General features: G+C 39.2%; 2 protein-coding genes and 1 pseudogene across 2 annotated transcripts; 1 reads left to right on the plus strand and 2 right to left on the minus strand.

The window, feature by feature from the left end:
- Window positions 1–1721: 1721 nt before the first annotated feature.
- On the minus strand, window positions 1722–6414 carry LOC145909550 (uncharacterized; annotated as a pseudogene).
- Window positions 6415–8897: 2483 nt separating this feature from the next.
- On the minus strand, window positions 8898–11779 carry LOC145908455 (uncharacterized). Its single transcript, XM_082995739.1, has 9 exons — window positions 11664–11779; window positions 11357–11545; window positions 11024–11166; window positions 10819–10936; window positions 10520–10648; window positions 10302–10372; window positions 10025–10238; window positions 9740–9806; window positions 8898–9654 (listed from the first exon to the last, which is right to left on the minus strand). Exons 1-9 carry the CDS (start codon window positions 11743–11745, stop codon window positions 9546–9548), a joined length of 1122 nt encoding a protein of 373 aa, XP_082851865.1. The 5' UTR covers window positions 11746–11779; the 3' UTR covers window positions 8898–9545.
- Window positions 11780–22555: 10776 nt separating this feature from the next.
- LOC145909553 (uncharacterized) lies at window positions 22556–23164 on the plus strand. Its single transcript, XM_082996933.1, has one exon. It carries the CDS (start codon window positions 22556–22558, stop codon window positions 23162–23164), a length of 609 nt encoding a protein of 202 aa, XP_082853059.1.
- The last annotated feature ends 2249 nt before the right edge of the window (window positions 23165–25413 follow it).

Genomic DNA, 25413 nt, shown 5'->3' on the forward strand with positions numbered 1-25413 from the left:
TTTGACGCGAGTAGGCTGATGAGAGCCGCAGTGTCTATATAGTTTTCATCGGACAGTTTTTGATTGATTGCATAGCATTGAATATCTATTCAACAAATCCATGATACATTAATTAATTTAAATATCATTGCCCTAACATGAATATAGTAGTTTTGTCTGAACCAGGAAGTTTGACTCTGTTGACTCCTTAAGTTTCGGTTGACGTAAAACGGCTTTTCCTTAAGAGGGGTTTAAGTAAATGGAAAGTTATTATCGGGTTTAGGAAAATGCTGGTAAATGTGTTCAATATTCCTTTGGGCAACAGGAGCATGAGTTTAAGGGGAAAAAATCACGACGACATAATTTTCCAAGAGTGTTGCCATGATTTCGCATGTGACACTAATGTTTGAAGAATTCCCAGCCAAGTCAAATAACCTTGCATAGTTCTATGGACAACAAAATTGGAATACACTAACGTAAACATTGGCCGTTAATTACCTGCAGCATCCGTGTTATTACTTTATTCAATGTGCCTGCATGGTATTTCTAAATACCAAGTTAAATTAGTGCAATAAGATCAAATTTGCAACGTCATCACAACAAAGGCAACTGAGTTGTGCAATATGTACAATGCATGTTTGTGTTGAGCAAATGTTTCTTCATGCGAACTGTTGAATGTTAGTCAATGTTACAGCGTAAATTGTTTCCTCTACTCTGGTATGTCTGTGCTTGCAGTTCGGTGCTTGCTGGTCATTCTTTTCTAATCGATTCTATTTCTATCCGTGGTCACGTAATCTGCTTGTGCGCAAAGGATTGAGGTTAACCTTGCGTCCTGCAATTCAATTGACACTTGGTAAGAATAAGATTGGACATATTAATTGGAAGTTTGAAATATTTCAAAACCAGAAAAACAGGAGATTGTTAATTTTCTGTCAAACCGCGTTTTTCATTAAGGGTCAATGAATATGTGAGGTTCTCTGGTAGTGCAGTAAAGGTGAGTATTCTACTTTCGATGCAAAATTCTGGCGTCATACAAACTAAACATTTTCTGAATCGTTTCCCGCGTTTCCTACAAACATTACTGGTCTTGAAAAAGGTTGTTGGGGAGCTCATGCGACTCTCTAAGTCGAGGTTGACAATGATTATTTTCAAGGGTGATTTTAATGAAGGTGAGGAAAACATGTAGTCAACAACAATGCTTGCCGTCTTATTCCTTTGTTTATTAACCAGGCAACAACCTGACCAGTTAAAACCATTCACATCTCACAAAAACACGATAACTTTAATTCGATATTATGACAATGATTTTCTGTCTAAAAAAATCTGAATTAGAATGATATAAAGGACAAGAGCTCCTTATTAGCTAATTTGCAAACTATGAGAATAAGTTGTATGAGACCACTGGTTTGTCGCAATTCTGTTGTTATTGACTGTGTGCATTGAACAGTCAAATAACATCTTGTTTATTGGTATTTAATCATCCTCCAAAGTAATGAGTGGTTTTGTATCATACACGAAAGAATGTAGATTTTCGGTTACATGTGACATGTATTTGCAAAACTTTATTTATAGGCGTTCAAAACATGAGATAATGATACAAATACAAATGAATAGTTTCTTCATTTTCGTGCAGCGATGGTGTGATTTAGTACGTTCTGTAACAAAAATCAGTAAGTTACAAAAAACAACAAAATGTTAAAAAAAAATTCTTGACGCGCTGTGCCAAGATCGAATCACATAACTTACGTGGTAACTTCAACGTTGATTCGGTAAACTTGGTTTGCCCAAGACCCACCCTTTCCAGAAGCAGGGCAGGCGTGACTCTCATCATATTTCTTGTACGTCTTTACTGCGTCACGTGATCCGACGCACCAACCACCGTCCTGCAACGCAATGACGTTGTATCCACGGGCGTAGGCGGCTTGCACACATTTGGCGATCGCCTCATTACGGCTTCGGTAAGGCCCGTCGAGAACTCGCCCCAACCCTTCAAGCGTCGGGATGGCGTAATTTACAGTGTCCCGCCAACAACCCAAATCGGTAAGCGACACTAATGTACAAAATAACACCGTAAATTTAACTGATAAGTGACACAAACGTGCATTTTATGGAAACCGTGCAAAAAGTATCTAAAAAAGACATACCTCGTGATATGGTGGCGATTTCGTAAACTTGATTACCCCAACCTCCACCTTCTCCGTCAATTGCGCAAGATGTGCTTTTTCCGTATTTTCTGTATGTGTTTCTTGCTGTGGTAGAACTTGCGCACCAACCTCCGTCCTACAAATTGCAATGTGTTTACCAACCAACAAAAACTGTGATCCAAAATAGGATTAGAATATGCAATAAACGTTTTGTAGTAAAACTAGCATGCGACTAACTCTGTATTTTAGTGATTTTGTCAGTTTTCCCAGTTTTGGAAAATTTTTATTCATAAATTATTGTATATAAGAATTATACCTGGACAGCAAATACGTCGTCACCATTGTTGTGAGCGACTGGCACATTTGGCGATCGCATTCACTCTTGCTTTGTAATTTGCTCCATCAGGATTTCCTTCTCTTGTGGGGATTGCCCTGTTTTCAGAGTCCGCCCAACATCCGAGATTGTTGAGAGTAACTGAAAGAGAAAAGATCTTTGTTTAATGGAAATCTTGCCAAATATGACTTTCACAAATTGTTGTTTTGCATGGGTATTTCCTCCTAGCTCTTTTACTTCAAAATTTTAAATTATTAATACGAAAATAGTTCTATTATGAAAGTTGATCTAACCAGGATAATACTTGACTGCATGAGTTGTTACGACAAAGATGCACAAAACGGCAAAAATCATCGAATTCATCTAAAAAAACAAACTTGGGTTCATTACGATTTTAAAATATGACAATGTTGATCAAAAATTTACAAATCTAATTCTAGACATACCTTTGATTTGCTTGATGTTGAAAAAGTGTTCGTGTGATACAGTATATATCCGTTGAACAAGATGGTAATGATTTGCAGACGAGCCTACGCTCCTTTTATAAGGCGACCAAGCACTTCTTCCAACGGTTCGTCAGAGTTAAACCAAAAATGCATGACAAGTTAACACTTAGTTGACTATGACGTCACGACTTCGTCGGTCAGCAATTGTGATTTTCGTGTTTCTGCTGACCATGGAGTAAACAACATTATTGGATTAAAGCTTACTGACAAGCAAGTAATGTGTTGGCAGTTTTCAATCGTCACATGTCTTTGCGATTTTATTGTACAAGATATGATTTACAATAGGTAACATTTTGATTTCAGAATGTGTCAACGCAGAAAACATGTGAATGTAGAAACAAAATTTTACAGCAACTAAAGCAGCAAACACTCGTTTATCAATTCACAGAAACCGGGATACATCTACGGTTACATTTTAAGAAACGAATTGTTTTTTGAAGGCATTGCAGCCTACCTGGATTAGCCATTTTTTTCCTGACAAGTCGGAGCAAAATTTGTAAACCAAGCTCCCGGTGAGGTTTGAACTCACGACCCTGGGCTAACCAGGTCCAACGATAAGGTAGCAGTGATCGCCAAGCAAGGACCTGCGCAGTGGGCGATTCTGCCAATCATGCCATTGCATGAAATATTACTGCGTTATCTGATACGGTGATAGAGATCCCCTACCTATATGTAAAGGTTGCCTGGCAAGTTGTGAGCTTGTGCACCAGTGTACCTTGGCCACAATATACCTCGTGAAACCAGCTGTAGCTCAGTTGGTAGAGCGTTGGGCCTTGTTAGCCCAGGGTAGTGAGTTCAAACTTCACCGGAGCTTGATTTTTCAAATCTTGCTCCGACTTGTCAGGAATAAGTGGCTGATCCAGCTAGGATGCAATGCTTAGGCTGCCAAGCCTGCAAACCTAATATTCGAGATACGATAGCTGTCAAAATTGCTGCCAAGCAAGGACCTGCGCAGTGGGGCGATCCTGCCAATCAAATGCCATTGCATGAAATATTACTGCGTTATCCAATGAGCATATTTGAATTGCTACGTATAAATCTGAATCAAAATCGAAAAAAATACAAACATTCAACTTTCAGGAGGTTGTTTTTTGAAATGATGCTGACGCGCAATGTAAACGACCATAAGACTATGAGGAATTGCTTGATACAGGCCTTTGGCTCAGTGATAAACACACAGATTCGCCCCATCAGGTTGTGAAACAGCAATTTTCCGATAACAACGGACTTCAAAGTGTACTAGCTTAATCCCGGCATATGGATCTCTTACCCACTTATACCCCCCAACGGAAATCACTGGCTACTGCGTCAAAGCGTGTTTTCTACAGATATAAACACTGTTCAAATTTATGACAGTGCATTTTTCCGGTACAATTCCGATGACCATTTTGTAATTCCGAAGCTTTATTAACACTGTACATCAAAATTTATTAGTTAGCCTAAATATCCGACAATCGCGGTTCTGGTAATTGTGGCGTTTTGGCAATTGCATTTGCGGTAACCTTTTGAATGAATGTTGGTAGATATATTGTACCAGATGTAACGATTGCAAGACTTCATACATCCGACAAACGAAGAAACTTATTGAGTTCAGTAGACATACATTCCCCTTGCCAATTTAAAGAAAGTTGGGTATGGTTTGAAAGGTATTATAACAAACCATAAAAAACATAAAATTTTGATGGTGTAGGTATAGTTGGGGCCGCGTAGTCGTGAAAAGAGAAAAAATGCAAGTTTTAATGACGTTGATGATTAATATTGGGTCGGTAGACATACATTCCCTCTCCAATTTAAGCAAGTTGTAATTTTATGTAAAACTTGTTGCAATGCTATGCGGTACATGTAATTCTATGCACCTAGTGTAAAAATCCTCAAACGACAAGTTACATGCGTTTAAAGTTTTGCCGACCAGCGTCTCCTTTGTTGCATGTATCATTGCATGTTAGGATCCGTTTGGTCGATCCTGACAAAATACAATTCTCTTGGTTTTTCATGGATGAACAAAAGCTATTAAAATGATTGAAAATATCACTCCATGCATCCTGCAAAAAAAATATCTAATCCCACCAGTAACGACAGAGTTATGTGCGTTTGAAGTTTTGTCGACTATAATAGCGACCAGAGGGATGTTAGTTGACAAAAAAAATCGCCATTTAACAAAATTTTGAACGCGCGTGACTCGGCCGCCTTACGAGGTAGCGACTTACTTTTTTTTACACAAAGATAGAACTTTCCAACGAAAGAAAAATAAAAAAAAATTTGCATGAATTTTCGAATATGAATATGATATGTTTGCTATGTCATAACCATAAGCAAACATCGATTCCCGCTGAAATCCTTAAGGATAGATATTCTTTGGTGTCTGTACTATCTAAAAATATTAAACTTTTTTGCGAGAAAAAACGCGCGCTCTCCAAAATTGAAGAACATTAACCATATGACGGTTTGTCAACCTGGCAAATACAAATGCAGTTTGTATAGCTACCAGTTATACTAAGATACAGGGAGTTATAATATAATAGATTAATGTTTTACCTGCTGCGCCCTTTCCTTCACAACATCAAGAAATGTTGGCCTTGATTTCACCGCTTCCGCCTGTTCAATGAATTTCTAGTGCAAAATATTGTTGTTTATTTAATAATTTTGTTGGTAAAAACATTCGTACTCACCGACAGTGGAGTCGGCGTAATCTGTTTTCCCGCATTTTAATTCGGGGAAATCCAGGATAGCCTTGAGAGATGGATCCCATCGTTACCAAGTAACTGCGATGGGATGCTACCCTCAATAAACTGAAGTTCCACTTCCTCTGCTGACTTCCTCATCTCTTTGTTGAGCGCTGCAACGAAACGTGGCTTCTTGGTCGAAGGCAAAATTCCCGTGTGAAAAATCTGTAAAATGAAATAGTGTATACTTAGAAAGCAAGTATTTAAATAACGCATAGTAATGTATAGTATTTCTACATACCTTGGCGAATGGTTAAAGAGCCTGTACCAATCGGACAAGAGCTTTCATGCGGCCAACAATTCCTTTAATGCCACCATTCATAAACCTATAGGGTTGTCACCTTTCATTGCGAGAACATCATTGGTTCCAAACCATATGAAGATAGTTCCTGTATTGCATGCCAGATCGTACCACCAGGCATGCTTAAAGCTGCAAAATCAAAAGAAAAAGAAGTAGATGGTTTCACCTACCTCATAAGGCGAAACGTATTTCCGAGCATTGCTGTCGGAAATGAACAGCAACCGTTTCCGGCTGCTTTTGACAGGAACCCGCCACATTGTCTGCTTCCTAGATATCCCAAGGCCGTACTTCTCCACTCTTGATGGCTGCAAAAAAAGTAAACGAAGTTAAATTTATACACATTAACAATAAACAATGCTCGAAAAAGAGTTCTTACCTTTGGCTGGGTACAAACATTCAACCAGTTTTCAATAATCGACTTCTCCATAGCTTGTTTCGTAACAATGTATGTCGTAGCTTCGCCGTTTGCAATTGGTTTCTCAATGAGAATGAATGACTTTCTGTTTGTGTTTGCTTATATTGAAGAATCTATAATTACCCAATTTGTGCCAATCAGAAAACACGCCGCCCGATCGTGAGCCTCGTAACCCCCGATCTCTCTACCCGCCGCGCGGCCTTGAGCCCCGCTGATTCCTATCACTCGGCTCACTGACTTATCAGATACCCCCCCGCCTAATAGGGTCCAGCGTAAAAATAATGTTGCGAAAACAACCGATAAGTAACATTCCTTTGTGGTAATCACAGCAAACAAGCATTTGCCATCACAGCAAAAAAGTATTTGAAGACACATAGCTGTACTTTGGAAATCTTTTACATTATTGTTACTGAACATGGGACTCCCTTACGCACGGCTTTGTTATTCCATTGTTCATCGTTTCACACCCCATTAAGCACCAACATTCACTGGTCGTGATGGCGGTCACTTCACACAACCAGAACTAATTGATTTATACTTTTGATTTTTTTGCAGATTGTCTACAATTTATGGGATGAAAGGATTAAAAAATTCCAATATCAACAAAGAAATCGTGGTAGTGCTTTCCAACACCTAAGACTGGGACGGAAGGAAAAAACGTTGAAGGCCATGCGCCAGTTCAAGCGGTAGTTTTAAGGAACCTCTTGACGAGGTCGACCGCGACTGATGCCAAAAACACGCTCATTTGTCCGGTTTAATGCAGTCGGTCAATGATAACCATAATGATTGGGATATTCAGCTTCCTTTCGTAATGATGGCTTACAGATCATCGGTCCACGAGTCCACCAAATACACCCCTAACAGACTTATGCTCGGACGGGAAGTAAATGTTCCTCTGGATCTGATGTGGAGACTTCCTCCGAATCACCATGATACAGCATGTCGATGTCAGTATGTGGAAGATATGTCAGGCAATACGAAACGCGTACGCGTTGACCAGAAGGGAACTAAAACGATCTAGTGAAAAACAGAAGAAGACATATGACAAATCAGTTCTACCACAAGAATTTAACGTTGGCCAGTTTGTGTGGTATTACTATCCACCGCTTGGAAAGCAGAAACTCGGAAGAGGGTGGACAGGACCATTCCTTGTGATACGGAAGTTGTCCAAAAGTTTGTACAAAATCCAGAAATCTTGGGATCATCCACCAAGGTAGTACACAGTGACCAGTTAAGGAGATTCGAGGCAGAAACCATGCCTAATAACTGGCTACAACCTGAGGAGGAGGAATCGCACTTTGACTCCGATGAAAATACTGTAACATCGGACATAGACATTTCTCCCCTTGAGACGGTGGAACGTCCCTCCGCGGACGTGTGCGACGTTCATCTGCGTATTTGCGTGACTATGTGTTGTAGCGTGACTATGTGTTGTAGTGTGACTATGTGTTGTAGTGTGACTATGTGTTGTAGTGTGACTATGTGTTGTAGTGTGACTATGTGTTGTAGTGTGACTATGTGTTGTAGTGTGACTATGTGTTGTAGTGTGACTATGTGTTGTAGTGTGACTATGTGTGTAAAGTGTACCACGTTTCATTTCGAGGGCGAAATTATGTTAGATGGAGGGGGGCATTGTAGCGATTTTGTGCTTCATTATGTGTTTGTAGTCACGTGTGTCCGTGTGTCTGGTGATGCATGTCGGTGTGTGCCTCGCCTATAATTAAGATCGTTCGAGGCGCAGTTGAATAAAGTGGTGAGCTATAGCAACGAGTGTTTGAGAGCTGGTATCGGCTACACTTGATTGATAGAAATTCTTTTTTTTTAATTCCATGAATTTCTGTTAATAATGTTCAGCCTCTGTTTCGTTTCATGCTTATTTTGCTGAATATGTAAAATCAATTGATCCACTTTGGTTGACAATGTGGTATGTGTTGTTTTTTACGGCGTAGTAGGAGACATATGCTTTTCAGGTGTGAAAGTTGAATTTATTAACCGGTTATCATATCACCGCCTAAATCTCATCCAAATAGAATCAAATATTTTAAAATTATTCCCTCTTTCAACAATGCAACCAAATTTGACCATTTTTGTTGTGGATTTTTTGCTAAATTGTCTAAAATCAAACTTGCAATTTTACCAATAAATCTTTCAACATAACTTGGATAAATGTTGTGTAACGTCGCCAAATGATCATGTAAAACTGAGCATCGTATGCTGCTCACATCTATGACGTATGTTGTTAAATGCTATTTGCGTCTTCCTGTTGTCAGCGGGGCGATATTGCGGGCTCAAAATCTTGGAACGCGCCAAATATTTCAAAGACTTATAAATGAATATGGTTTGAACAGTCGCCTTACCAAGCAAAAACGACTACCTGTGATTTATGTCTGTTTTACATACAATGCAGGATTCACTGGGAAACGGTTTAATGCGAATAAACAGTTTATTATCAGGCTTGTGGGAATAAATCAGAAGCAAGCACAAAGCTTGGTGTCTCAGAAATGATACCACAGTGTCCTGTCAAGCAATAATACAGAATCGAATTGAACATGAAATACACTGATGTGATTTATGAACTGACTTAGAACAGAACTGAAAATGCACTGTGATTTAAACAGAAGATCAAGTGATATAACAGCAACGGAGGTGAACGAGAAAGAACGCAAAACAACATAATTACAGTTAAAACTTGTCTATGCCCGTTGTAGCACATTAATTTTGATTCATGGTAAGTTGATAAAATCACTATGGAAACGAGAATAAAACAATGCATGACAAATCGTGGTAACATAGAAGCAAATTTGAAAGATTTCCATGAAATAGAGGTCATGGCGAAAAATATCGAATTCAAAACAGACGGTTATATTGCTGTTGCTGCCAGGCATATTATATATTAATTAATCTGTTCTTCTGGCACAATTAAACGTCACTTTTATTCACCGACGTTATCAAAAAATAAACAATAAAAAATTAATTTATGATCACCAGGCTTTTATTCATGTATATATTTTGCGGTAATGTTCTGTTTGGCTACAAGTTGGGTTTATGTTCACCAGTTGAAAAGCTAATCATAACTCAAAATACTGCCTCAAGCAAAAAAATTGGCAACACTCGCAAAGATACATAGGTCGTCAAATTGATCATTAAAATGTCTCGTATGCATTTTCATCAGGTTGGGAAGTAGCATGCGTGACGTCGACATTGCAGTATGCAGCAGGGTCAGGTTGTTCGTTTGTCGATCTTTCAACAACACTGCAACGATAAATTCGCAAGCATGGTTCACAGACGAGAATTTTAAACCCAATTTATATGAGGTTTGTGAAATATGAAAACTCACTGCTGTCCTCTGTCCTGTGGGTTGCGATTTTCAACGACTTTCATTTCTATTCCTTCAGGCTGGACGTCTGCAAAAACCATAGACCTTGTAGTGGTACAAAGAGCAGTGGTTTACAAGAAATATTGTGTTAGAAAGTCATATACTGATTAATACGAAACATACAAATATTTTCGCCACACGTAATTAAATTTCTCTCCTGGTCGATGCGCAACTCAACATCTATCGAGTAATCTCGTCATATTTCGTTATCACAAGTTTGAAAGATTTTCGAGAACGATTGTTTACCTTTTTTGGCAGCTGATGCCAAGCAACACAGCCTTATCCCAAACCCTGTTGCTATGAGAGTAACAAGTCCCAGACCAACGGATAACAGCAATGTAAGGAGGGTATGTGTCGGTGCTGGTATTGCCTCAACCATTAATACTACTTTGTTCACAACGTAAAATGGAGGACCGGACCTGATGGTAATGGAGTAGTTTCCGAGATCGCGTTCAGAAACCTTAAAAAATGTTTTCATCAACACTTTCGGTGGTAAAATTTGGGCATATTACTTCAAAGCTACCTTCGTAAACAATAGGTCGATTCGGTTTTGAGTCCCGTTGGAAAATAACTTTGCGATTGTAACCTCGGCACCTGCAAACAAGTATTTCACATAAACTGTTCTTGATGCAGATTTGAAAAAATCTATATCAAATTAATATCAAAGGTATTGCTTGTAGAAGCGAAAAGCTTGGAGAAAGCACAGTGCTACTGATGCGTTACAAAGATAAAAACTGATACCTTCTTTTATCACCACAACATCCCCGTTTCCACGAATTGACGGATTTGACGAAAAACCGAATCCCACAGATGCTTTCTCATGCAGTCTGACCATTTTGAATATTACGGTTTTGTCGATTTGGGGAGGAACTTGCAACAATTAAAGGACTGTTAATCTTACATCAAAAGACAGGTTTCCATTAAATACTATTCACGGCTAACGAACCTACAAAATTGATGTTTCTGTATTGCTGTCTTGTAAAAATTTACAACTCAATACAAAAAAATTGTATACTCAATTGGAATACTTGCATCCTTACATTGAACTTTTAGTTTCAGTGATTTGGTTTCTGTTTCCTTGTAATCTTCCGAACTCTGGTGACACGTCACTAATGATCCGTGATCTGATGACGTCAAGCGGATGTTCGCTGAAGCGAACTAAATACATTATTAAGAAGTTAGGTTTGACAACATGTGGATCATCGCTTTAAAGAAAGCGGCTTTATAAAATTGTTCTAACCATACCTCTTTCCTAACAAGCTGAAGATTGTGCACAGTCATATTTATGAAATGCATTTTCACACTGAATTTATCGCAGAATATCAAAACTATTTCTCCCTCTTTCAATGCAGAAGTATTGCTGAGTGAGTTGAAATCCAAAAGCGTACCTAAACTCATTCAACATTTAATAAGTGAGACGAGTTTAACAACGCCATTGTGGAACTAAAAAGTTTCATATTTCAAATTCCATATCTTAGAAAATTTTGTGCAAAAATCAGACGCTTTCAGAAAACATACTGGCATTGTTATTCTTGCGTTACACTTTAGTATTGTTTAGTTTAGTTTGCTTTCACCAACCGTTCCAGCATTTGTAAGGATCGCTCCATTCAGCAGTTTCGGTGCAGGACATTGTGACGTTTCGACCGACCGCAGCTGAGTTATCAACGAAAACAGAATCCTTGCATTGTGCAGTTACCTGTGTGCTGTATGTCCATGGCCGTCGAATTGTGGGTTGTACAATTTTTAAGTTTGAAAGAGAAGGGCAATCTAAAACAAATGCAAGCAAAGTTTACAAACCTATCTATTCTTCACTTATTCGAACGCTTCTTGATGAGTTTACACTGTTTTTAATGTTATTTTGTGAGATAACGAATGCATTACATACCTTTTAAAATTATTCTTGGACTTCCCAGATGGGGTTGATTGCAGCAACAAGATATAATTCTAAGTACGCTCCTGTTAAACATAGACGGGGAAAGGATTGTAACGTTAAGGAAGTGATTGTCCATTAATCGCAGTGTTGACACCCGCACACCGATGGTGTGTGTTATGGGATTGGGACTCGTAGGTTTGTATTTTGCCAACAGCTCACTTCTCCCATTCATTGCTTCCTTCAACAAGTATAGATCGAAATCCTTAGTTGCCGGCCCGTAGTAGGTTATATGGAATAATATGGTGATGTTTGGAACACCAGTAGACCATATAAAACTTGGACTCGCGTAGTTTCCGACCGATCGCACAGAAGCGTGCCAGCATGTTTCTAGAAAATACGAATAGTGGAAAACATTGTTGTTAATCTTGATCTCAGCAAATGATCCAGATGCTCGAGGTTTTTGTTCAGAAATGTCTGTTATGCGCCGGAAAGTGGCATAAATTTCTCCATGACTTTTCACTATACTTTCCGTGTCTTAATATATAACAAAACAATTGGTGTAAAATTTCGCAAAGTAAAGCAGTGGTGAACTTTGCAAGTGTTATCAGCAATAAGCATTGTGTTTTTAATTTGTTCAACTACATAGGAAACGACTAAGCAAAATACACAAATGTTAAACTACATATTATACCTGCAGTGTAATTGATTGAAAACCCCTGATATGCTCCACTGCTGCCAGAAGTGAAAGTCAACCGAGCCACATTTCCAACAGAAGTAAAATTGAAACCAGATGATAGAAATCCAGAAAAATAATTTAAAGACCTATTTTCGTTGTAAATCTGCGATGGTAACAGAATAATTCATCGGAAATTACAAATAATTTCAGGTTTTCTGGCACAATGAAACGTTAATTTTTATTGATGGAAATTTCTTCAGCAATTCAACGAGGCTTTATCGTGATAATGCTGGGAAACAACAAATTTATTAAAATCTGATACAAACGTTATTCACACACTCCTGGTGATCAGAATAAACGTTTTTTATTCACAAAACATGCTGGCTCGAGTTTTCCTTGTTTCTCTTTAAAAACGTCCCAATAATAAACACAAGACTTACGATTTCAAATCAAAATTTTCACTCTCTGCATCCAAAAGCCAATAAATCTTCCAGTGCGATTGAAACAAAAGTCTCAGCTACCTTCGAGAGCTTATTGACGTGAATCGAAACTTTAAGTTTCAACCATGCGAAAACTTCCTGGTTCAGGAAGCCATACAGCTGTTCCTGGTTCAGGAAGCCATACAGCTATTGTTATCGCACTGGAAGATTTGTTGTCATGCAGTAAAGGTCTTTTCGGTGTTGCTAATTATAATGGAAAGTCCGGAAGATGAACGGGATAATGACAGCACGTAAGTTATGGTACAAGTGAAAAAGTTGCGATGTTAATTATGATCTGTTGTATGTTGTTGTTATTTGACAGTAGTATAAATATTTTACATTACAGCACTGATGATAAACACAGTAGTTGTTCGAAACGTTTGTTCTACTATGAATAGTTTCTACTTCGGTTATAAATATGATTTGCTTAAAACTTTAAAAACTTGCAAACGCAATTTTTTTACCGAAATGTGTTTGACGCGGGTAGGCTTATTAGAGCCGCAGTGTCTACATAGTATTCATAGGACAGTTTTTGATTGATTGCATAGCATTGAATATCTATTCAACAAATCCATGATAAATTAATTAATTTAAATATCACTGCCCTAACATGAATATAGTAGGTTTGTCTGAACCAAGAAGTTTGACTCCGTTGACTCCTTAAGTTTCGGTTGACGTAAAACGGCTTTTCCTTAAGAGGGGTTTGAGTAAATGGAAAGTTATTATCTGGTTTAGGAAAATGCTGGTAAATGTGTTTTTTCCTTTGGGTTTCCTTTGGGCAACAGGAGCATGAGTTTAAAGAAGAAAAAAAATCACGACCACATAATTTTCCGAGAGTGTTACCATGATTTCTCATGTGACAATAATGTTTGAAGAATTCCCAGCCAAGCCAAATAACCTTGCAGAGTTCCATGGACAACAAAATTGGAATACACTAACGTAAACATTGGCCGTTCATTACCTGCAGCATCCGTGTTATTACTTTATTCAATGTGTCTGCATGGTATTTCTAATTACCAAGTTAAATTAGTGCAATATGATCAATTGCAACGTCATCACCACAAAGGCAACTGAGTTGTGCAGTATGTTTAATGCATGTTTGTGTTGAGCAAATGTTTCTTCATGCGAACTCTTGAATGTTAGTCAATGTTACAGCGTAAATTCTTTCCTCTACTCTGGCATGTCTGTGTTTGCAATCCGGTGCTAGCTGGTCATTCTATTCTTATCAATTCTGTTTATAAAGAAACTAAATAAACTCTGCAGCTTGAAATAAGTTTGGCGACTACGGAAGATGTTTTAATATACTGCAAAAAGTGTCAAGCAGCTGTTTGTATTTTAAAGGTTGCAACCGTTATAACCGGCCATATGCGTTTCGACAACATTTTTGCTTTTATAACCGGTTATAGCGATTTATGGCCGAGTTAAATAAAACACAACAAAAGGCAACGATATTTCGGAATTCAATGAAATATCGATAAAAACACAATCAGGGAAAGCAAAATTAGGTGTTATGACGTTTGGTCTTGGTATTACTTTTCAAGCCAGGGGCCAAATTTGGTCAAATCGTTGAAATACGTCATGGAACGGCCAGATCACATGAATGTTAACCATGGGCCAAATTACTATGAATATAATAAATGTTAGGGTGCTACATCAATCCGTTACAAACTTGTATGCGAAAACACACACGTGTTGAACATGGGTTTCAGAAAACAATAACAGGTTAAACAAATGCAAAGTCTGTCGCCTAAAGGAAAAGTTTAAATAACAAACAAATTAATTGAGTGGTTTATTGGCAAATTCCCCACAAAACTGCACCAGGACACCAGAACATGACATAAAACAAAGTCTAAAGTGTAAACTTATTCTTGAGTATATATGTAATACTCATGATTCATTTGGCAATCTCTGGTCTTCGCCATTTAAAACAAACGGTTAAAAAGCAAAAAAAATTTTTGATATTGGAAAGAAACAAATATGGTATAAAGTGTTTAATTTTCATGCAAAAATACATCATGCAAAACACAACAATTCTAATAGAAGTAATCTACTGGCATAAATTTTCACAAGCGGTGTTAGCGTGTCCTTTATCATTTTTGTGCTTTTACATCTTGTGTGGTTTACGATTGAATTACGGTGTTAAACCTTGAAGATGTCTTACTGTATGGCAGACGAAACATTGGAGAACTAAACTACGTTAATTATTGCAATGAGATCAGTTCTGTTTTAAATTTTGCATACCTGCCAGAAACAGTTTATTTTATTCTTGAGTTAAAACATAGCCAACTTACTAAGGTTGCATTTATAGGAGTGTGGTGATTACAAAATGCTTGTTGTAATGTTTGAGTTGACACGGAATCCAATCCGCAGCCCCACAGAAACAACATGCCTATGTTTTGCAAAGTACCACAAAAAATTTTCACTTCCTCCAATCCCAGTTTGTTGTAACTGATATCGAAAACTTCCAACTGCAAACAAAAACTCCGCGATTTGAAAGCACTAAGTCCTCCAAACATACAAGTAACGTCATCGTACCGTTATATTCATTTTCTTAATTCCGTTGCAAACCCTTGAGTATTGGAAGAAAATTTGCCAATGCATAGCACGCAGTTGGGGACATAGGTGTATGCCAAAAGTCGAATACCTCAGGAAGTAGTTGGAGAAATTTGCTTTTTACATCTTCTGAACATTCTTGTAGATCGATCAATAGCTCTAAATTGAAACTTTTGCCAATGTAAATTTAAAAATCGCATTGCAAAGGTTTTTTGTTTTGAAATACAAACGTCATGTTATTGAAAAGATATTCATGAATTAAAATAATACATATCATCATGTTACTATTACCTGGTCCGGAATTACGCCAGTCCCAAGTTTTTGATGAACAGCGTAACTTCGTCAAGAAATATTTCATGCTTTGCTGCAAACATTTTACGGAAATTTAATTTGGGTTGATATGTTTGCAACACAATATAATATATTACCCTTTGTTGTGACAACAGAGTGGGTTGCTTTATATATATCTTGCGAATTTGGCCGAATACTGTTCGTTTCTTTTCTAAACGAACCTGTTTAATAACTACACACAACGAGAAAAAAAAGTACACGTTTTTATTTACCTTGTGCAACCGTGGCGGTTGCTTGTGCAATGACTTCAGTTGATTGCGAGGCCTCATTGCGATCTACAAACCAGTAAATATCGTAAATTTCGTTAACAATATTCAGCAATAAATATGGAACTTCTGTTGAAAATTTATAACATTTTTTTGATTTGATAAATTATCTGTCATGTCACCAAGCAAGATTCCAAACAAAAACCGCTTGACCATACACCAATCACGATCAATTAGGATGTGAGACACCTGGTGGACATCGTTCTGCGACAAATGCGAGTTTCAACCAACTTTGGTTGTAAGGGCACAAATACGTTCCCAAACAGTTCTATGGAGAACGCGTTTGGCCTTAATAAAATAAAATTGGAAATAGCATTGAGTTTGGTTGGCATTCTGGAACAGATACGTGACAAAACAACTACTAGCTTTGCTTTTATTCAGGATGAGGTCACAGTATTCCGGCACCGTTAGGAGTTGGCCCACAGTATATGTATGACCTTACCGCGACATAATTCTAGGTTAAAGAGCACAAATACATTTAAAGAGCACAAGTACATTTAAAGAGCACAAGTACATTCCCTAACAGTTGTATATAAGTTTCGTCCTAATAAAATGGAAAAAAACGTAAGCTAACCACATTCATCCACGCATTCAAGTCCAGTTGAGTGTTGATCTTCACGACATCCACAACCAGGCAGGGAAAACGAACAATAAAGATTAGGGTCAGCGCAAGTCTTCCCACATCGGTGGCCAATTGGGTAGAAGACTCGACTTGGATGACATTCTGTAAGAAAGTGGAGAAACTTGTAATTGCTTTACTATTCAGGCATTTCGTAAAATTCTGTCGTAAAAAATATACTTTTTGCCAAGTGTTTATTTTCATGATTAGATGAAAGTTGTTATGTGATTTTGTTTTGTTTTATCATGGCTCCGATTTAAAACCATTTCACCTTCGACTCGAATTCGATCAGGTTTTTTACTTGTTTTATGGGTAACGTGACACGACCAATCACTGCACACCCAACGCCATAACCATTATTGCTGAGCAACTTCAAATGATTTTCGACACAAAGGTTCTCAAATAATAAGTAAACTAATATTCTTATAACAAAGCAAATGTTTAAAAGCGGAATTTTTCAAATCGCTTACCACAATCAACCCTAGTTGTCAAATCATCCCTGAGAACAAAGTAATGTTTGCAAAGATCCTTCACGTCAAATATGCATCTTACCACATCTGGGTATGCAGGACAAATCGCATCGAAACAGAGGGATCTTGTATGCACATATAAAAGGCGGAACGTCAGAAATCTAAATGAAATATTTTTGTCAGTTTAGACCATCAATATTCCGTGCAAAAATGAAGCTAATCCAAAGTAACATGGGTATTAACCTTCGAACCGTATAACATGAAAAAACTTTGTAGAAAATGTCCGCTGGAAACGTAACAAAGTGAAAACATTCAAGGGACCAATAGTATTAACCGTCAATCCATTAAAAATCTCGGCGCAGTATTTTAATTGCCGACTCGCAAAAAAACGACTCAAAACAGTTGTGTGTTCAAAGTGGTGGCCCCGATGCACTTTATCGAGTTATGTTGGTTTGATATGTAGAATAGCTGCATAATAACTCGCACAGTTATTGAGCGTGACAACGAGTTTTGTTAAAATTCCACTTTCTAGTCACAAGACTCAGAAATCTGCTTTATGCTGGTTGAAACAAAGTTTAACATCGGAGGTGTCACCCTGCCATCCACGAAACTTACATTATATCCTATGTTACGTCTGTTAATATTAAATATTCATCCATAGAAAAGATGTATATGTTTTAGAACAAACATTAAAATTCATCGGCCTGAAGACCTGGTGACCAGAAGCTAAGTATCTCCTTTACCATTTATTTTCACAAAGGTTTTCACTAAATCCACGAATTGCTACACAAGATTTGGATTTATATAAACTTAATGTCATATTCCTACACCTAAGAGTAAGTTGTACACAACCAAACATGAATTTAACCGGCTCCTCGTCTCTAACCTTGTTTTTCTGATTATTTTGTTTTGCAAATTTCTGATAATGACACAAATTGATTAAAATTACCGAAAATTTGTTATATTGAAACCAGTACAAACAATTTAAATGTATAATTGAAAAGTTTCACCCCATGTTATTACATTACTCCTTAAATAGAAAACTTTAATTTGCTTTGCAGTGGATATATATATATTACACGACTTAATTCAGTGGAACACAGACGGAGTAAAGAATGCGGAGGAAATGAGGCCTTCCTGCAGAACTCCGACGGTCTCATGGCATTCGATACAATAACGACAGACGTTTTGATCACAACTTATTATAAACGTGTGACACGTTCGCACTTCACTCTGACACTCAACTAACTTACTAAAGCACTGCAGTTACTCACTGAATCAGTCTGCTATTTTCCGCTGTCGCGCTCATTTTGGTAATTTGCTCGCTGCAATTCTGTCACGTGTTTCAATTCTTTATTATAACTTTTCAGACACTATAAAGGCGCCTGGATACTTTATTTTACGTCAATTGATATTGCAACGTGTTGTTCAATTCTTATAGAAGTCTACTCAAGAAGTAAAACATATCAGCTGAACAAACTCATTTGAACGCTGCAATGTGAACATGTTGTACAAATTTTAGCAAGACATGTCCACTTTTTAATTAAATTGCTGTGATTGGTGTACATGATATTACGGTTTGCCGTTTATGATTCTGTCCTTCTGTCATAAATGCCACCGGTAAATTTTTCTACTCAATTTGCTATCACAGCACATGCCGTAAATACACTTGTCCTTGTAAACCTGCATCTACATGTTTTGAACGAAGTCAAACACATCATGATATGATGCATATATTACAATATCAAAAGCATAATTTGTTGCCCTATGAAAAAATGCAATTCACCTTCCATCAGGTAACATGATTCCTCTCTCAATTCAACATCCTGACAACCACAAATCAAAGTGTCTTTGTTTTGACAACAAATGATTGGACGGAAAATTTGTTAACCGTGCAAGTGTAAAATATTACAGAAGGCCAAGTAGGATCAACCTTTACCATTTCCTGAACAGCTGAAAAATGCGAGGGTTGTGTGTATAGTTTTATACTTTTCGACAACATGTTATAGTTACCGTCTCTCAAATTGAAGCCCAGGATCCCTGTAGAGCATATACTTGCAGAAACAAGCGCCCACAAAATCGACTTACACATCGCGGAGTTGTCGATGTCGTACAAATGACCTTCTTGGCCCCTACTGGAAGGATTCAAACCAACAATGTATTGAGTAAGACATAACAACTGTACCAGCATAACCTACAGCTCAAATGACGCCAGTATAGTGCAGTGCAGAGAGTGTGCAGCACTATCTCATAAATCATATGGAAATGTTTTGCTTAGTGAGGGTGCTAAACCGGTGATAAATGGTCAAAGCACGGCCAAAGCTCAGTGAGCTTACAGGGTATCCGGGGCGCTTCTGTTTGCGTGACAAGGTTATGTCGATGTTGGCTAGTTGTATTTTATCTCTCTCTCAGTGGTGATGGGAAACTTGACTGGCGTTCGGTCATAAAGATCGCTTGGGCGATCCAAATTTAGTTGCCTAAGCCGAATGATAGCCGTTCAACGAAGAGCGCGCTTTTTTGGAGCAAAACGATAGGTCGTTACCAAAGTTAGAGCACACACTAAATTACAACCATATTATAAGAAGGGTGCGTTTGTTACATCGAGCAACGTGTGCTGACATCCGTGATATTTTGGGTTGGGTGCTTTGTTTAGTCTCAATACATTGATGTATTACGATACCGTGAAAGGGAAAATTCCTAACTTCTCTTTTTGTCTAATCTGGGCGTGGGCACTATAGGCGGGTGTTTGGTATTTTCGATACGACTGGGAGCATTTCACGCAACTTTTCGAGCTGCTGTGTTAAAGTAATAGCGTGCAGTGCTTTGCGGAGCAGAATTTTGTTTGTGTTTATTTGGACCCGTCGGAGAACCGCACAATGCGTTTCAAGAAGTAAATTTGGTTGATATTTGGTTGAAAATAAAGCTCGAGATGCTGTTTCGGATTGGCGATGATGAAGGTTTGTTCGCAGTAATCGCGTGTTATTGGTGATTGGCTGGTAAAAAAATGGACGATATCACGTGTTTGGTTTAAACCACGAAAAAAAGGCCACAAATGAAAAGCGGGAAGCTGCAAAACTGACAAACATGCTTCCCCTATAGGCGTAAATATTTTTCACTAATGGTTACCATTATCCTGAATATGTTGCTGCATTGTCACAACGAAAAACTGGTACTTAACTTTGCTGCTTAAATCGCTTCGAACCAATTATGTTCGAAGGTAATTTAACCAGCAAAGTTTTGCCAATATATACTGCATGACAATCCACAAATGAGTAAGAATTTTCGATTTTTTTGAATGCGAAAGAAAACATGTTACGCGCACAAATTATGTTTGTCAAATTTTGTAAAACACGAAAGATGTTGTAAATATCCATTGGTTTTCTTACGAATAGGAGCATGTCTGTTAATGATAATTTTGAAGATCATGTTAAAGGTTTAAAAATCACTATTGGCTGTAGATTGACTGCTCCACATTTCAATGTATTGAAATTCTAGAAAATCAGCTGAGGAATGACGGTAAATTACACCAATGTTGTAGATTTGCTTGTTGATAATTATGTCAAAACACAAGTTATCACAGTCAGCAGATGTGAAATGGTGATCATGATTTATTTAGTAGCAAAGGGACTCCTTGACGTGTATGCCAATCACCTCAGGGGTTCTATGTAAATTGCTTAGTATTCCACACAATACATGGACATTTTCTTATGCTTTCTATGTTGTGGTGCAGTATGGCATTAATTGGCATATTTGTTGACAAACATTTGTTGTCAAAATTCATTCATTTCATAGTAATGAATACGCTGCAATAGTAATCAATGAGGGATTGGGTGACAGAATATGAAACAAACACACACAAATACAAGAGACAAAACGTGTTTATTGCATTTCTCTAGATCATTACATGTAGATATAAATATTGATGTGCTCGTGTCCGTTCTTTGAAGGTATGTGTGTTCATTTCTTCTCCAGATGTATTTGAATCCATGTTGCTTTTTGTAGTTTAGACATATGTTGAATATCTGTCCATTTTCTTATGTTAAGCTTTCATTCAAATATATTTTACCCTGATTGTTCTGTGTTGTATTAACTGCAAATAGCTTAGATCGATTGTCAAAGATTTGATTCCTGGTTTTGCGACTTAACTATGATTGGTGCAGGGGTGTGTTTAGCTATGAAAACAGACCTAAATATTTCACAAATTTTTTGTTATCGCAATTTTGTTCTGTTCCGCCGATGCCTTCCGCTCCAACTGACTTGCCAAACCATTAAAAATGCCTACAAAGTGATTGCGAACATCTGTCGGAAAATGAACGGACGCATGTGCGCAAGCTGCTCAGAGAATTTGTTGATGTGTTTGTGGATGAACACGGGACACTGGGGCGAACGTCTCTTGTTAAACTTTGCATCGACACAGGAATCGCCAGACCAATCCGGCAACGATCGCGTCGAGTAACGTAGCAGAAAAGAAAAATTGTGGAGGCTGAGATTGAAAAAATGCTCGAGGCAGGTGTATTTGAGCGCTTCAATGGGCCTTGGGCTTCTCCTGTTGTTCTTGTCCCTAAAAAAGATGGAACGTACCGTTTCTATGTGGATTACCGAAAACTTAATTACAACTTTGAAATCGTCCACAGACCGGGAAAGAAACACACGAATGCAGACGGGTTGTCGAGGCAGCGCTGTTGCCGGGAGGTATGCGTTGATTGCAATTCCGCTGCCAGCTTTCATGAGGAACAAGTTCTGCAGATTTCATCTCGTCCGAACCAAGACAGTAATTGGCTGGAAACTTGGAGTATCGAAGATACACGATTGATGCAAATTAAAGATACTGAAATTTGTGCTATATTACGATTCAAAAGCCTTGGCCAACACAAACCTCCGCTATCAAATTTCCTTGTACAGGCAGGTAGCGAGAAGTATTATTCTCAGTGGGATTACTTAGAGGTTAACGACGGAGTGCTTTACCGAATATGGTACCCCGATGAAGGTGAATTTCCATTGATAGTAGCGCGTTACTTGTTCTAAACGGAAGCCAACACATGGACGTCACCGCGCCCAACTTGTCCAGGAGAGAAGCCATTTTCCGATGCAACGGATTGGGATTGATTTTTTAGGCCCGCTTCCTATCACTGATCTCGGTAACAAGCACATACTTGTCGTGTCTGATTACTTTACAGTGAACAGAAGTGAACAGAATGCTTTCCTTTGCCAAACCAACGAGCTGAGTTGGTCGCCGAAACTCTGGTTAAGGAGATTTTTACTCGGTTTGGAATTCCCGTTTCCTTGCATTCTGATCAAGGCCGTGATTTCGAGAGCATTCTTTTTGCAGAAGTTTGCCGCTTGTTGGATATCAACAAAACACGATCGACCCCTTATCATCCGCAATCATCAGGTCTTGTAGAAAGATTCAATCGAACTTTATTGCAAATGCTTTCGTCTTATGTAAATGATAACCATAATGATTGGGATATTCAGCTTCCTTTCGTAATGATGGCTTGCAGATCATCGGTCCACGAGTCCACCAAATACACCCCTAACAGACTTATGCTCGGACGGGAAGTAAATGTTCCTCTGGATCTGATGTGGAGACTTCCTCCGAATCACCATGATACAGCATGTCGATGTCAGTATGTGGAAGATATGCGTCAGGTAATACGAAACGCGTACGCGTTGACCAGAAGGGAACTAAAACGATCTAGTGAAAGACAGAAGAAGACATATGACAAATCAGTTCTACCACAAGAATTTAACGTTGGCCAGTTTGTGTGGTATTACTATCCACCGCTTGGGAAGCAGAAACTGGGAAGAAGGTGGACATGGCCATTCCTTGTGAAACGGAAGTTGTCCAAAAGTTTGTACAAAATCCAGAAATCTTCTGATCATCCACCAAAGGTAGTACACACTGACCAGTCAAGGAGATTCGAGGCAGAAACCATGCCTAATAACTGGCTACAACCTGAGGAAGAGGAATCGCACTACGACTCCGATGAAAATACTGTAACATCGGACATAGACATTTGTCCCCTTGAGGACGGTGAAACGTCCCTCCGCGGACGTGTGCGACGTTCATCTTCGTATTTGCGTGAGTATGTGTTGTAGTGTGACTATGTGTTGTAGTGTGACTATGTGTGTAAAGTGCACCACGTTTCATTTCGAGGGCGAAATTATGTTAGTTGGAGCGATTTTGTGCTTCATTATGTGTTTGTAGTCACGTGTGTCCGTGTGTCTGGTGATGCATGTCGGTGTGTGCCTCGCCTATAATTAAGATCGGTCGAGGCGCAGTTGAATAAAGTGGCGAGCTATAGCAACGAGTGTTTGAGAGCTGGTATCGGCTACACTTGATTGATAGAAATTCTTTTTTTTCAATTCCATGAATTTCTGTTAATAATGTTACGGAATTATTTCGGCAGCTTTGCAATTAAGCGGTTAGATGTTTTTGGGTGGCGATGTTATCCCCCAATTAACCCTTCTACCTAATTTGGTACTTTGCACAAAACTGCCTCTCTAATTCTGATACTGCCCAGAACCCTGCAATAACGGCTCACCACGAAGCCAAAGTAACCCAGGCTGATTTAACTTATTGGACGTCGTGTTCAACTATAAAACGAATAAAAACAGTACAAATGACACTGGCCAAGATCTCAATTATCCACAACACCGTAACAGAGATGCTCACTGCACGACGCCCAGAAGAAGACTCTCCAGGTTTAGGGAAATCCTTCGCTACAACACAATCACCAACCAATCAGGATGCGCCTTCTCGACACGCGGCACATCCGGGGCATACAAAAATAAACGGAGCGTAAAATAATAGGAAGAAGAGGGGAGACGGAGGTAATAAAATAGTGTGGTGAAAATAGGTGAAGTGCGAGACTTAAAGCAATATACGTGCGTAAAACAATATAATAAATAAGGTGGTAACAACGAAAGAAAACAGTGAAATTACAAGGTGCCAGCAAGAAAGGTGAAAACAATGAAATACATACAATACTTAACAAAAGTGAAAGGTGACGTGAAGGAAATAAAATTCGTTACACTCCCCCCAACCCAAAAATTGTCCTACTCCTGTTGGACATTGGTCTACACGTGTGTCTCCGACGAGAATCGAACTGGCCGGCATCGGGTCCGTGTAGACCTTCTGCATCCGCCTGAATTATCCGGTGAACTCGATGCCTCTCCATTGTCCACTCGGGTTGTATTTGGCCTAAATACATACACCAACGTAGGTTGTTGGTCTTCGGCCTGCGGAGGTTCTGCCGTTTGCTCAGCGGGCATTGGGAATGTATCTGTGGTCGGTTTCAGCCGATTGAAATGGACAGTCTGTTGTTTACCAGTCCCATCTTCAATGACATAGTTCACAGGCCCGCGTACTTGGACCACTCGGTACGGACCTTTGTAGGGATACTGCAATTTCTTGCACCGACCTACGGGAACGACCGGGTTCGTTAACAGCACATAGTCTCCCATCGAGTATGGCTTTCCCCGTTGTCGCAAGTTGTAGCGGTCTTCCATACGCTTGCGCTGTGTCATGAGACTTTCCCTGACAATTTCTTCGGCCAGCTCTAGGCCGTCGCGTAACTGGTCGATCTCCCTTCCGTAAGATCGTCTTGAATCTTCTCGGAGGGATCCCAATAAATCTGCCGGAAGGCGCAACGGTCGGCCGGTCAAAAGGGTGTGCGGAGCTTCCTCCGTTGCTTCATGGGCGCTTGCGTTGTAAGCTGCGACTACTCCTGGCAACGCCTCGTCCCATCGTCGTTCGTCTTTAGCAGCTAGCTCTGGGTGGTTACTCTGCCGCTCTGGCAGCTCGTCCGGTTCATATCCGGTGGTTGCTTTCAAGTCCACGGCGTTGACCTGTTCAATCCCTCGGCCTTCATCCGCTCTCTTGTATGGACATTCTGGATCATCCTCCAGGGAGTCGGATTTCTTCCGAACCAACACGATCGGACTGCTCCACGGCGATTTAGACGGCCGAATCAGTCCTTGTTTGTCCATTTCTGCCATAATCTCTTCCACTTTCGCCTTGTTGTGGTGGGGCAGGCGGCGGGGTGTGGCGAGTTTTTGCACCGACTTTGGCGCCAAATATTCGGATGTATCTCGAGCTATGCGTTTTTGGTCGAAGTGACATTTTATCTCCGATGCGCGACGAATCGACCTGGAAAACGAAGGTGTACATGGTATGTTTTGACGTCTCGTGTCGACATCCCTTGTGTGTATACTGGTATGCGGGCAGTCGCGCCGCATATGGCCCAGTCCACCGCAACCATAGCAAGTCCGTGCTCGCACGTTGTTGTATTGTGGTCGTTCGCGCTTTATGGCATCCACTTGAGCTTGTAACGTCGCTAAGGCAT

This window comes from Ascidia mentula, chromosome 7 (assembly GCF_947561715.1).
Source record: "Ascidia mentula chromosome 7, kaAscMent1.1, whole genome shotgun sequence".
NCBI classification, from domain to species: Eukaryota; Metazoa; Chordata; class Ascidiacea; order Phlebobranchia; family Ascidiidae; genus Ascidia; species Ascidia mentula.